The sequence below is a fragment of the Carassius gibelio genome, chromosome A3, assembly GCF_023724105.1.
Source record: "Carassius gibelio isolate Cgi1373 ecotype wild population from Czech Republic chromosome A3, carGib1.2-hapl.c, whole genome shotgun sequence".
Classification (NCBI taxonomy): domain Eukaryota; kingdom Metazoa; phylum Chordata; class Actinopteri; order Cypriniformes; family Cyprinidae; genus Carassius; species Carassius gibelio.
The window spans coordinates 21,408,368-21,422,563 of NC_068373.1; the positions used below are offsets into that span (position 1 = coordinate 21,408,368).

The 14,196-nt window shown below is 35.5% G+C and overlaps 1 protein-coding gene across 5 annotated transcripts in view; it reads right to left on the reverse strand.

The window, feature by feature from the left end:
* Positions 1-8,134, reverse strand: part of LOC127952035 (E3 ubiquitin-protein ligase SMURF1-like) — a 33,510-nt gene extending 25,376 nt beyond the window's left edge. For 3 of the 5 annotated variants that reach the window (XM_052550312.1, XM_052550294.1, XM_052550286.1), the window contains exon 1: positions 7,826-8,134. In XM_052550312.1, coding sequence (XP_052406272.1) covers positions 7,826-7,991 — 166 coding nt within the window. In that variant the 5' untranslated portion in view covers positions 7,992-8,134. The remainder of the gene's footprint in view (positions 1-7,825) is intronic. The other 2 variants (XM_052550320.1, XM_052550304.1) reach the window with 1 other exon arrangement.
* Positions 8,135-14,196: the final 6,062 nt, after the last annotated feature.

The following is a 14,196-nucleotide window of genomic DNA, read 5'->3' on the forward strand; positions in this document are numbered from 1 at the left end:
TGAACATGTGGTTTTGCACTGACTAGTTCACTAGCTTGATCTCCCACTTGAAGGTCTTGTAAGTTGTGAGCCACATATAAACTACATGTCCTACATTCTGAAATACTGAAGTCACTGCTTCAGTTAACAATTAACCCAGCAATAAAAATCATATAACAGCGGTCAAACGATTTGGTTGCCATTGACACTGAGTGACCAGAATACAAAGTCTCATACTAATCATTCTCATCTATGACTTCAGTGCAAGATGTAGTCTCTTCCATAAGGTCTGAGTCTATCATAACACACAAGGTTAAATGGTGTGACTTCAGGTGCATAAACATCATAACAATTTAACAAAAACCTTGAGTTCAAAAAAGTGGTTCAAAATAGGAACAATGCAAATGCTATAGCGGTCTGAGTCATACGTGGTGAGGACAGTCCATAAAACAGACCTTTAACACAGCAACATGGCTTAAACTTGCATAATATAACATTACAAAGATGCATTTAAGAGTATGATAAATGTAATTTAGTTTTAAAATATAAAATGCAATAAATAGAAAGGTTACACTATACTAGGGGTGTAACGGTTCACAAAATTCACGGTTCGGTTCGATACGATTCACTGGTGTCTCGGTTCGGTTCGGTACGGTTCGGTACGTTTTAGATACAGCAAAAAAAAAAAATTGGCAGATACATTTCCTTGATTTAAAAAAAAATATATATTTATTAAAACTAACAACGTATGTTTTTTTTTACATTGAACAATGATGGAGCTATTCTTTACCCATCTTTTATGGTGTTTTCTTAGCAGCATACTGTATAAAACAAAAACAGCTCCTTATAAAAAATTTTTTAAATGTTATATTGTTGTAGTAGTTATGAACAAATACAAAGATGTAACTTTTTATATGGAACGCTATAACTCTTTATATTGAGTGTGTTTTTACTCAATTGGTTCTCAATAGGGATTATGTTTTTGAAACAAAGCAGGAATTATGGTCTGGCTGAAATGGGCTCGTGAAGGAATATTGTAACGGGGCTCAATTACATTAAGCATGTTCTTAAAACCTGCGTTTTCCACTACAGAGGCGCTCGCTCACTCAGTACGCGCTGAAGACTCGTTGCAAAATGGCTAAAGGGTCTTTCACACAGGACGCAGTATGCGCGGCACTGGACTCTGGGCTCAGCGTTGCCCTTCAGATACAACGCGATTGGCGCTGCACTATGGCAAGAGCAAAGTAGGTTGAGTTTTCAAAACTGCCCGTGCATACGTTCTATTTATAACAGTTCTTCTATCTAATAACGTGCAGGCCTGTTAATTGTAGCCTATCGTACTGCTCAGGAAATTCCGACACAGTACAGTACTAGTCCATTTTGATTTCCGTGCTTGTTTGGATGCCCCGATCGTTTGGTAAAGTGCACCCAAACACCAGACCTGTTGGTTATCGGAGGATCTTCTATTTCTGGTCTGTTAAACGCATTGGCAATTTTGCAACGAGCCTTCAGCGCGTACTGAGTGAGCGAGCGCCTAACTTGAGTAGCCTAACATAAACATAGGCTGGTGTTTTTTTTTCTTCTTCGGGGGTGTCAGGGGCGTTGCCTGTTATGTCGTTTGGGTTATTGGGCTACCTTGTTGAACGCATATCATTATATTTCACAATTTTTTATTTATTTTCCAAATATAATTAATTAGTCCAACGAACCGTTCGGTACATAATGCGTACCGCGTACCGAACCGAAAGCCTCGTACCGAACGGTTCAATACGAATACGCGTATCGTTACACCCCTACACTATACCCGTAAAACAAAAAAGGGGGGTCAGCAAGATTTTGTGTATAGAATTTATAAGAATGTTTAGCATCTGGTGTCGGGAGAGGAATACTAGCATCTAAGCTCTAAAGGCAAACAAACACACAAACTCAAGCACGTGTATAACAACTATCTGTTGCTTTCGCTCCCTGTGCTTTCATTCGAGGCATTTATTTACACAGGACGGGTGACGGCCTGGCACTGATCAATAGTGTCAGTTTACAGTGCTGCAGACAGCCCGAACAAACAGTATATCCTCCAACAAACCCACAGCTGGACTTCACATCAATATCACACACAGGAACGTCTGAGAGGCCACATGCTCTAGATACCTACACAACCATGAACATTAAATGATCACGCGCAAAAGGATGGATGAAAAAAAAAAAGATATAGAGAATAGAGAAAGAAGAGAGGAAGAGGAAACAGAAACAGAAGAGGAAAGAAGGAAAGAAGAGGAAACTGACAATCAGGCTGCACGTGACAAAGAAACAATAACAGCAGAGCGCTGCTAGTGCTCCTTAATGAAGAAGCAGGATTCCCCAGTGTGCAGCCCTCTGCTTCTAGCACAGGCTCACAGTCACAGGCAGTAAGCCACTTTTCATGCTGCTGCTTTCACCTGATGCAAGTCCAGTAGCTTGCATGCCATACAACAGCTTTGTACATAAAGCATAATCCAGGCTTGAACTAGGCTGCTGCACATTACAAAAAAAAATATGCTACTGGGCAAATGATTATGGAGAGGACATGGGATGTTCAATAAATCATTCACAGCATCTACTCTAAAGTCAGCACATCAAGTCAACATAACAGGCAAACATGACTACATTTGCACTGCAGGTCTTAATGCACAGATCTCGTTTTTGTGCCACCTGTTTTCGGTCACTTAAGACTGTGTTTGCATGAGTGATCACCAAGAGGCATTGTTAAAACAACAGGTCCTTGTTAGAAATATGTTCAGGAATTGACAAAACATCACAATAATCCGATTAGACAATTACCATTATAAACGGAAAAAAGACTTCGCAATTCACACTGAAGATACTCACTCATACCAGTTACTATGCTGCAATTGAGTGATTTTGCATAGTCAAAAAATAAAACTATTTATTCTCACTCACGTTATTTACATCGTTCGTGCACACAAACTTAGACAACAAGAGTCAGTGAGAGTACTTATGGTGTTTCTGTTTATAATTATGCTCTTTTTTACTTTACTGTAAAAAGCGTGTCTAGCATGTCATTATTGCTTCATTCTTGTACAAACAAAGTGGTTCTGGAGCTATAGATTAAAAAAAAAACAAAGCTGTTACAGTTACATAAAAAAGAACGTTTTTATAATTGATGAAAAATTGTGAAATCACCAGAGTGTTCAGATGGGTATCAGATTTTGAACCACATGAAAAAATGTGTTGTAAGTGTGTATTTTGTTATGGCAAGAAAAAAAAGCCACGCACTGTTCGGCACCCACTATTTAATGCACATTTGCTTTGCAGTGCATTTCTGAAAATACACATTGTTCTTGCAAATGTTTAATTATTAACAGATTTGCATTATTTAGCCATAAGTGGTTAAACAAGTATTTGAGTATGCCTCAAATTTCCTAATTGGTGCAATGCTATTTATGACGCATCAAGTTAGAATACAAAAACAGTGAGCATCAATCTAGCATGAAAAATGAAATTGTTATACCACAAATATTCTGAGAACAAAGCAAATATACCCAAACATGATAACAGAGTTTAACTGGACATCCTGGGCTGTACAATAATATCAGAAAATGCAATCTATATCTTTGCCAGAAAACATCAAGCACAATGACATGCATTGCATGCATTGTATAATCTGTTTAAAACAGGCATAGCATTTAATAATGAGCAATTTATTCAACCCTATTTATTTTGATTGGATTGAATAGCACACCTGGAGTTTAGTTAAAGAAATGCTAATTGTGGAAGCATCAACACATCATTTAGTCTACAGAGGCTTTAAGAATCAGCTTCGCCAAATCAACTAGTAGCTTTACAGGTTTCTGAGGTATACAACAGAGTCCCACTAACACCAGAGGTTAAACACAGCTCTTTTTCAGTAACAAGCAAATGTTTCGAAGCCTGAATGGCCTTAAAGTTTATTATCCCCGTGTGTGAGCATTTCTGTAACAGCAACAGTGAAAGAAGAACTTATAATAGAAGCACAATACATATCAAGGACTCTGTAATGTTTTACATTCTTATACGGTTGCATCCAGACTCCCCTATTCATTAACAACAATAAAAACCATACAGCCCAACTAATCCACAAAAAAATACCTTCAGGGTGAAGAACCGCTGAAAACATGTAAAGTCAAGTACTTTCTCAGGGCACTATCAGTAAAGACCTTTCCAAGTAATGAGGAAACAACAATGAGAAAAATAAGAAACTTGCATTTTCTCCTGATTACTATGTAACCATGAAAACTTCCGAGCAAGCTTATAAAAAAATAATAAAAAAAAAAAAATTAAAAAAAAACTGCAAGGAAGTGCATGCTTCAGTGATGAAATTAACAGAATTCTGCCCCTCTTTTGACCCCTCTAATGAAATTACTGAAAGGATATAAGCAGGTCACAAATGTCATTAATCTCAATAATCTGACATCAGGTTCTACAATTCAGTTGAACATGAAGAAAGTAGAAATATAAATCATTTAGGTAAAAAAAAAGAAAAGAAAAGAAAACATCTGAATAGGTTTGTTTTTATTGTTGTGGTCAAACAATTGTTTAGCAATTATTGTGTCAAAAACAGAAAAACACAATAATTAGGTTCTAAATATCAATTAATGAACACCAGTAATACAAAATAAACTGTATTATTACCGTGCAAAGAGCACATAAAACCCATAATATCACTCAATCATAAAAATAATATGATCACAGAAGCATCATCATACTTCCTGTTGTGTGAAACATGAAAAGAAGGACATACTGAAAGACTGAAAGAAGAAGCATGAATCAGGGGAAAGCACTGCAAATGACACCATTAACAGACACAAACAACAACTTCAGCAAAGCCAAATATATTTGGGAAAATAATCCAGATTTGGTTAAAATATATAAATATAATAATAATAAAAATAATATCAAACATAATACTTTACTCAAAAATGTACTCAATGTACCTGTTTCATTGAGGAGGAATTTAGAAAAACTGACCATAACAGAATTTAAAAAATAGATTTTTGAGGAACTTGACTGAGTCACTCTATTGTCCTCCTCGGGCACATTAGTTTATTGTCTACAACCCCTGCTGATAAGGTCACAAAAAGCATACTGCCATCAAAGCCTCCTCGACACTACAGTGTGAAGGTGATGATTGTCAACACTTATCAGCATGAAGCCATAACACAAGACTACCAGGAATCTGTGCCTAAAAAGGTCGTGCAAGTTGACTGCAAACTATTTTTTTGAACATTATTGTCAAAAGATCACGTTTTTAGGCTAACACGTGGAATTGGGTACAAGAACCAGTTCTTTTGCTGATACTGAAATGATTTGACTCACGCACCATACTGTACTGAACCTCATGAACCAATAATAGTTACGGTTACATAGCACTAAAGGCTCGTGAGACTTAACTGTGTGGAGTTATTAACTTGTTGTGCATGTGCTGTTGTGAATTTAAATACATGAATTTGAGTTAATATTTTACCACATTATTGTTCGTTTATGTTTTTTAAGCATTCCAACATAGTATAAGCTCATTTTAAAGGACTGCACATATGTCAGTAAATGTCTTTCAAAAAATATTATGTAAACAGCTATTGCAAGCATAGCATTACATGTAGCCTATTCATCAACATTTATCTGTTGTGCTGAAATTATCAAATTAAAAGACAAATTAAGATATTTTATTTATTATTAAGAACAGGGGGCAATGCCTTATTATTAAGAACTTTGGGAACCAAACAACATCGGAGACCATTGACATTTCTCAAAATAGCCTCTTTTATGTTTCACAAAAGAAATAAAGGGTTGGAACAACACGAGGGGGACCAAATGAACTATCCAGAAGAATCATTAAGGAACCAGAATCATTAAGAGGAATCGTTCCATCCTTATGATTCCCACATCCACTGCTATGTTAAGGAAGCTACTGTCCATAAACAAGATTCGATGCAGTGGTTGCCAAAAATTGCCGTTATTCATTAATTGGAAAGCGATTATGTGAAACATCTCAAAACATACCAGCAAACAAGACACTGAGAATAACACTGAAAAAGATCTAAGATTCTATCACACAGATAAAAAGCTTGCATGCTTCGGTAACCCAAATCCTCTGGACTTAAATGACCTGAGAGTCTAAACAGTGAAGCAGCCATTGAAGAGATTCATCGCTCATTGTTTCATGAGACAGACATTCCTTGTCCAATTAGAATTCTTTTCATGGGCCCAGGGGGATAAAGCAGCACAGCTGGAGGCGCTAGGTTTGTCTGTGGCCCTACAGATCTCCACCTCTGCTATGGACATCTCTTCCACAAACAAACTCAAGTGGCCACAGAGGAGATGTTGTGAGACACAAATGCATCTGTGTAAAATAAAGGCCGGCACATTCGGAGCTCTCTTATTTGTGCGGGAACAAAAAGTCTTTATATGGTGTCGTCACTGCCTTCATCAAAGCGGTTCATAGTACAGTGTTGAGTCTGACACCAAAATAATTCTGCCAGACAAAAATGGGGCCATGGGAGATGTTAAAAAACACCATTAAATCCGACTAAACGTCAAACTTTCTCACATTAAAATGACAAAATCCCCATGTAATCCACTATATACATCAACTGCAAACAGAAAAAAAAAGGAAAAGCAGTTACACTGCAATATGGTTAACATGAACCAGAGTTAAAATCAACTAACCAAGTAAAATACTTCCAATGCATTCATTAATCAGAGTTAATATTAATTTCAACATTTACTAATTTATTATAAATCAAAACTTCTATCTTGCTAATATGATTTAATGGACCTGAGCTAACATGAACACTGAACAGTATTTTTTTTTTTACTGGCAAACGTTAACAAAGATGAATAAATACTGTAACAAATGTATTACTCCATGTTAGGTAATGTTAGTTAATGCATTAACTAAAGGGGCCCTGTTGTTACAAATATTGCTTTTAACTTGCCCCTGTTGAGTCTATATTACTGTCCAAAGCATATAACCTTCTAATTTAGCATTTACTGATCTTTCTAATTCATTTAGTCATTTAACAGACGCTTTTATCCAAAGCGACTCACAAAGTAGAAGCTATTCCATAAACACTGATGTGTCAACAGCAGATATGGTTTAAAGAGACCAGTCCTTCAGGGCACTGTCACTATCTCTCTGATGATATCATATCAATGAGATCAGTATGCATCAATCATATCCTGTACATTTCCGAGAAGTAATTTCCAAAGAGTAGGGAAACATATCCTCCTCAAGAAAACCCCAACAGCGGATTGTGAAAGAGTATATTAGCATATAAAGACCAGGCATTGTAACCCTTTTTTGACTTGCTTCAGTGATCAAATCTAATAAGTGCACAACACAAAGCTTTTAATGAATAGTCTGCCACACACGATAGTCTTGATATCTTAATAAGTTATACAACAGAGACACAGCCATCCAGATGAGGGGAACCGAGAAAACAGCTGCCTTTGCTTCATTCAGTTAACGTTAATGCTCAGCTGATTTATAAGTTAATCCTAAATAAACCATACAGAGAGAGCTGCTTTCGGCTGATAACGTTCACATGAGTCAAAATAAAGCTGACTACTGCACTGTTTATATAGATGCTGATGAAATGAAAGACTGCTTTTCGTGTTAGCATGTGTTTAGCATGAAGAGCCAGGCTGCTGCAATTCGCCCCAGCGGCAGAAGCTAGCAGAGTCGCTTAGCCTTCCATATACACATTACCGACAAATACACATCGATGGTAACGGACTAAAAGTAGAAAATGTCAATTTACCCAGTAATTATACAGTTAAAACGATAAGAGAGATATTTGTGGTGTTTTACCTGTCAGTCGGATTTTGATGCTTGACCCGTTCCTTCGAGTCCCAGGATTCGACATCACTCCCACAAAATAACCAACGAACTTTCTCCAGGATAAACCCAAGACGCTCGCTTCAAGCGGAGAGAAAAACGTATAAAAACGCGCTACGCTAATATGTGGGCTGTGCATGTGTTTCTAGGCGATAGAACGGTATTATTTCCGTCTGGCAAATCCCCTGTAGCTTTCAGACTTAACAACACAGGCTAACATTTTTTTTTAGCTCAACGGCGTTCTGACATCACGTTCGTACAGCTGTACGTGCACGTACTCGCGGCCGGGCACGAGCGCGCTCTTTCGCCCAGAGCTTATTCTTCCCTTTTTTGGCGGATGGCACCAATTTCGCGCATTACCGCCACCTGCATGACAATCTACTGTATGCTACCGCCAGCGCTGCGTGTTCAGCTCCTCTGGCTTAATTTATATAATCTAATTTATATAAATAATTTATATAATCGTCTTAATGTGTATATATATATATATATATATATATCCCTGTCCCCTACTTAATGTGTATATATATATATATCCCTGTCCCCTACTTCTACCTGTTATGTTGAAACAGGTGATGACAGATAAGCCCCACAACAGATTCGTAATGCCTTTGCTTGAATTTGCTCCAATTTATCTCAATGAGTTTTTGCTTCTGATCCATATATCTTCCATACTGAATAATGTTATGTTAAAAGTTTTTAATGCCGGCCTCTGCCCCCCAGCCTTGCTTTTCTCTTCCATCTTCTCTAGATAGATAGATAGATAGATAGATAGATAGATAGATAGATAGATAGATAGATAGATAGATAGATAGATAGATAGATAGATAGATAGATAGATAGATAGATAGATAGATAGATAGATAGATAGATAGATAGATAGATAGATAGATAGATAGATAGATAGATAGATAGATTGTTTTGGTTTGTAATAAATTACCAGATGATGAGTGCAGATGATTTACATTAAATTTACAATGTGGCTCGATAACTGCCATAGGCTAGAAACAAATGAACAATAGGGGAAGGGATTGGATTTTAGGACTTTAGCAACTGGAAACAATAGATCCATTCAATAGAGTCGTGCAGAAGAAAAGCCAATCCACATAAACAGCAGGCTAATGAGGGAGGCAGGCCACACACTGGCCTTTTTCAGTCCGTCACCACTTTAATGAGCAGAGAGGCATTGTGCTTTTGGCATTACAATGAAATGTATTTGATCTGAAGACTCATTAAAATGGAAACAAATACATATTCATGCACTCACTTAAATCAGTTCACTGTGTGGGATGCAATTGGGTTTAATGATGTAAAACTCAAAAATGAATGGTAATATATTTATTGATTATTGAGGACACAATGTAATTATGCCGTGTCTTTACACCTTTAGAGGATATGTAGATATTGATAATAAAATATTGTCAATTTGACTGCAGGCCAATTAAAACTAATATATTGAAACAAAAGGAGCTTCTCAATAATAATGTCATGAAGTAACAGAAAAAAAAAACATTTTAGTTAAATTACAAGCTTTAGGTATTAGCTCTGGCAGTATTTTTGTGCTTGGGATTTTAGAAAGTGATTGCAACACTAGAGCTTATAATTAAATGCCAGACATGAGTTCAGAACAAAATCAGTCTTTGAGGACGTTTAACTATTCACAACAAATGATATATTTCAGAAAGATTTAGAATTTGATTGATGTAAACTATACCCTAAATATGAAAGAAGGCAAACATAATATAGAAAGAAACCTTTTTGACATGATTTACTCAATCGAGTTGATGTAGCTCACTTCTGCCGCCTCTTGGTCATGTCTTTGATAAGTGCCGGATTAGATTGTTTGCCAGCTGAAACAGACAGAGGCTTAGAAAGATCTGTTAACTGACTGAATTGATGAAGTAGAAAAGGATAGTGTGTGAATTAATGAATTAATTTAATTTGATTTTTAAAAATCCATTAGTTGTGAGTCATTTTATGAATTATGAATATATATATATAAAGCATTAAAGTAACATTTTTAACATTCTATAAAAGAAACAAAGAATGCATTTAAGCGCTATTAAAATATGCTGATAAAAATGTATATTTTGGGAAATCAGTATACATAAACATGAGTCAAGGGAAAATGTGATAGTGTGGAACAATATAAAAACAAATGGTCTGTTTCTGTCCCTGTTTTCATTGTTGTGATCTATAAATGGGTAGTAATTAAATAGAAAATGCTAAATAAACAGTATTTCCTATTTTCTATATGTGAATGGATATGTTATGTTAATGAAAACTCAGAGTTTTGTCTACAGATGGGAAAACCACATCTATAATAGAAGAAAGGTTTTGGTGTTAATATATATATATGTGTGTGTGTGTGTGTGTATGTGTATGTATGTATATATATATATATACCAAAACACCAAAACCTTTCTTCTATTATAGATGTGGTTTTCGGTTTTCCCATCTGTAGACATCTGTCTACTATTTAATTACTTTTTTACTATTTTAATTACTTGTAACAATGTCATGAATGCAGATCTAAATTTTTTTATAATGAATAAAAGACACCCACATTATTTACAATATTTAGTCATTGACCTAATATAAAATATTTTGTTTTTTTAAGCATAAACATCATCTAATATTGTTCCATTTATACCCAAAACAATTAATCACAGTTTGCAAATGGGGTCAGAAAAATACATTTCATCTTATGCAATTTTTTTTCTAAAGTAAATAATGAAAAATTAAGTAAATATTTTAAGGATGGTACCATATTTTTGTAACCATCCACATGAGATTTCTAGGTGTTGGTCATGCTGTGTTTCTTTCATCCAGCTCTGACTTGCAAATTTATTAAAAAAATGATTCATATTAATTAATAATATACACCAATTGTGAAACCAGCTCTAAAACAGCCATTTATGCATTGTGTGTTGTAAATAATACCACTGGTCTGTGTTGAGAACAGCAATGAGCTTTAACATATCACCTTTTCAGGTGCCAGCAAGACTGAGAACACCAAAAATGTCATTCAGTATTTTAGTGGGAGCCACTGTAGAGAGGCCAGCTTCAGATTTCAAGGGAAGCAAATGGTTTTGATGTCCTCTCTGTGGAACACCATGCCCTGTTCAATAAGCCAAGGGTCTTGTCCTAAATCATTTACTTATTTTACCTCTATCATAAAGGGAAATGCAAAAACCATTAGAAACAACAGGTCAGGTCCTATATTTTCCTATCACAAATGAAACAATGTATAACATTTGCATAAGTGCATAGCAGCATCTACTCAGTCTTTCTGAATCACCTTTTATTTGATGGGAAATATATCTGAATTTACTTCTAAGCTGGTCTGTGAAGACATCTGGGGGTCAACTGATAATAACACGCTATTTTAGCACCTTCAAACAGCTCTGTATGACACTCATCTTAACCTTGACGATTTACAGTAGCAATTTTCTAAACCCAAAAGCATGGTAGAAAGGTCCAGAGGCCCATTTTGAACTCGTGCACTATGCTGGAACTATACGTCTATATTTGAGAAAAGAAGAGTTCCTTGTTGTTGCTAGATTCTCAGCCAAAGAATGTCCCATGTTGATTATATCAACACATCCCAGGTGGGATACAGGATGGCTATACGAAAACAAAGATCCACTGAATAAAACAGTGGTGGGCCTGTTGCAGTCCTCCATGGCTCTTTTGGCTCAGCTCTTCAAAAAAGAGGAAGCTCCTCCAGGGGCAATAAATAAATAAAAAGAAGGCAGAAAGGGCCTCTTGCAGACCTCTTTTCAGCTTTCTGTAGGGTAGTCACCTATAAATTTTACAAAATGGATGAACTTACAGACAAAACATACTCTTAATTAAGTTGATATTTCCTTTGGCCCCAACACGAGCAGCTGTATAAACTGATGACCACTCTGTGCGCTGCATTGTGCCAAAAGAGTTGAAACAATCAGGTCATTTTCATCTGTTTTGCATTTTAATATTTTTATTAAAGGAGCAGATCACCCAAAACAGCACAAGGCAACTATTTTACTGGAGAAAGCAATAGGATAGAGGACTCAATGGCTATTTTTATTTTTGGGTGTAGTGTCATTATTGATTTTTTTAATCTTTATTTCTAGTATGCCCTTATTTTATTTTTACTTCATCTTATGTACATATATGTCCTATGTAAAGACACGTATGACACACATATGAGTTATGTTCCTTTAATTGCCTGATATTGATATAATATGTTAATCAATGCAGATCCATCAAAATTAGATTGTTATTATTTCAATATACACTCTTGTGTTTCCCAGGCATTTTGTGACATATTCTTAATCCTGCACCTGCAACTGGTATGTAAAGGCATCCTAGAGGGAATGTGCATTTGCCGAAAGGCTTTCCTAGAGACTTAGTAGTGTATACTTACACTTAGGTTTAAATTAAAACCTTGACAGAAATGCCTTCAATGCCATTCAGTGAAATGTGAGAAAATTCCTGCAGCACAAATAAAGTGGTAAATATACTTATTTCATTTTCTATTGTTAAAAACAAACAAACAAACAAATTGTTTATATATTTTATATTCCTTTCTATATCCTGCTGTGTTTTATTTTCAGGTATAATTTTCACTCCACATGGCTTACAAACTGAGCAAGATGAAGCCTAAAATAAAGGAGCCATGAACTGCTCTGGAGAAATCATAGAGAAGATGAAAGAACTTGATGAAAAATTGATTACTGTTTTCAAAGAAAAGGGTGATTCAGCCCTGACCTCAACAAGTATTTACATGATTGTGTGTGTGAATGTGGTTTTCATTCTTAATTTAAATTAACTGCATTTTTACATTCTCAGAAACAAAATATGGTTGCAGATGCTGAGAAGTGCTGTAACCAGCTGATCAAGCAGAAAATCAGCATGAAAGAACGGATATCCAGGATATGAAAGAGCCGTTTGAGAAGGAAAAGAATGTTACCAATGCTTGAAGTGCTCAAAACTAATGGACCTAAGATCAGACTTGGAAGGACAGGGTTCGATTCTGGCAAAGTCAGAAAAGGAAAAAAGAGGTGAAAGCCATCAAGGTTTTCACTAAAATATGGTTGTAAATTCCCCAAACATCTGCTATCATGTGTGAAATCAAGCAAACACGTGTTTTTGATTGACAGATTAAAATAAAGCTTCAATGGTCTAAAATGATTCTGTTTATTAGTTATAATATACCTGCTGTGGCTCTTTAGGGCCTGGACGACAAAGTGGACAGGAAACATTAGCCAATGGGATGGAAGCATTACTAAAGCCCAGAAGGAAAAGACAGATCTACACTTCAGCAGGTAAGAAGCCATCACTGGTTTGTAATCTGTTATTACTAGAAAAGAAATTCCAGAGATACATGAAGCCACTCTGGAGAAGGTCAATCAGCACAGGCTTGGAAGATCTCACCATTAAACTTAAGAAGATAATGGCTGCTCATTTTGGGGCTTAACATTCGATTATATGCTTTACAAAAGCAAAAATGTTTATTACTTCCCTTTCTTGCTTACTTATTTGAACAATGCCTGAAACTTAGTTTTCGAGCACTTCCTGTGTCTGTATGCCTCTTTAAGAAGAATCGCTTTATCCTGCTACAACAAGCTCTGAGGGAGTAGTGTATTATCATGATCTTCTTTTCAGACTTGGGAAACACTCTTTACTGGATTTAGGTGTCTTTAAAAAAATTTATTTAACTTTAATTGAATTAGTTTTGTTGTTGTTTTTGTTCGGGGATGGGGTGATGGGTTGGAGAATACTTCTTGAGAAAAAACTGTTGGACAACACTGAGTATCACAATAAGCTGAATATGCATATGCCAGCTTCACTTGTGGATAAATGCTTCATACAGTGAAAAATAGAACCTCTGTTTGTTTTTGTTCAAAGTAAAAATAAAAACAATGCAATTTAAATAATTGTTAAACTGTAATAATTGTAAAAAAAAAAAAAAAAAAAAAGTGTTTTCAGAATGCATTTGAAGTCTCTTATGCTCATCAAAAATGTGATGTCAAAGCTGAATTTTCAGCATAATTACTCCAGTCTTTAGTGTAACATATCCTTCAGAAATCATTCTAATATACTGATTGGCTGCTCAGGAAAGTTGATGAAAATAGTAGAGCTGTTTCCTTTTGTGTGTGTGTGTGTGTGTGTGGAAACTTTGTTTGTTTGTTTATTTAGGATTCTTTGAATAATTTATTTGAAATATAAATATTTTGTAACAATGTAAACCCCACTGCCTATGTTTTTTTTTTTTTATCAATTTGACTCAAAATAAAATGATTAATTTATTTTAAAAAATAGATACTGATCACAAGCTTTTATATAGTGTAGCCCAT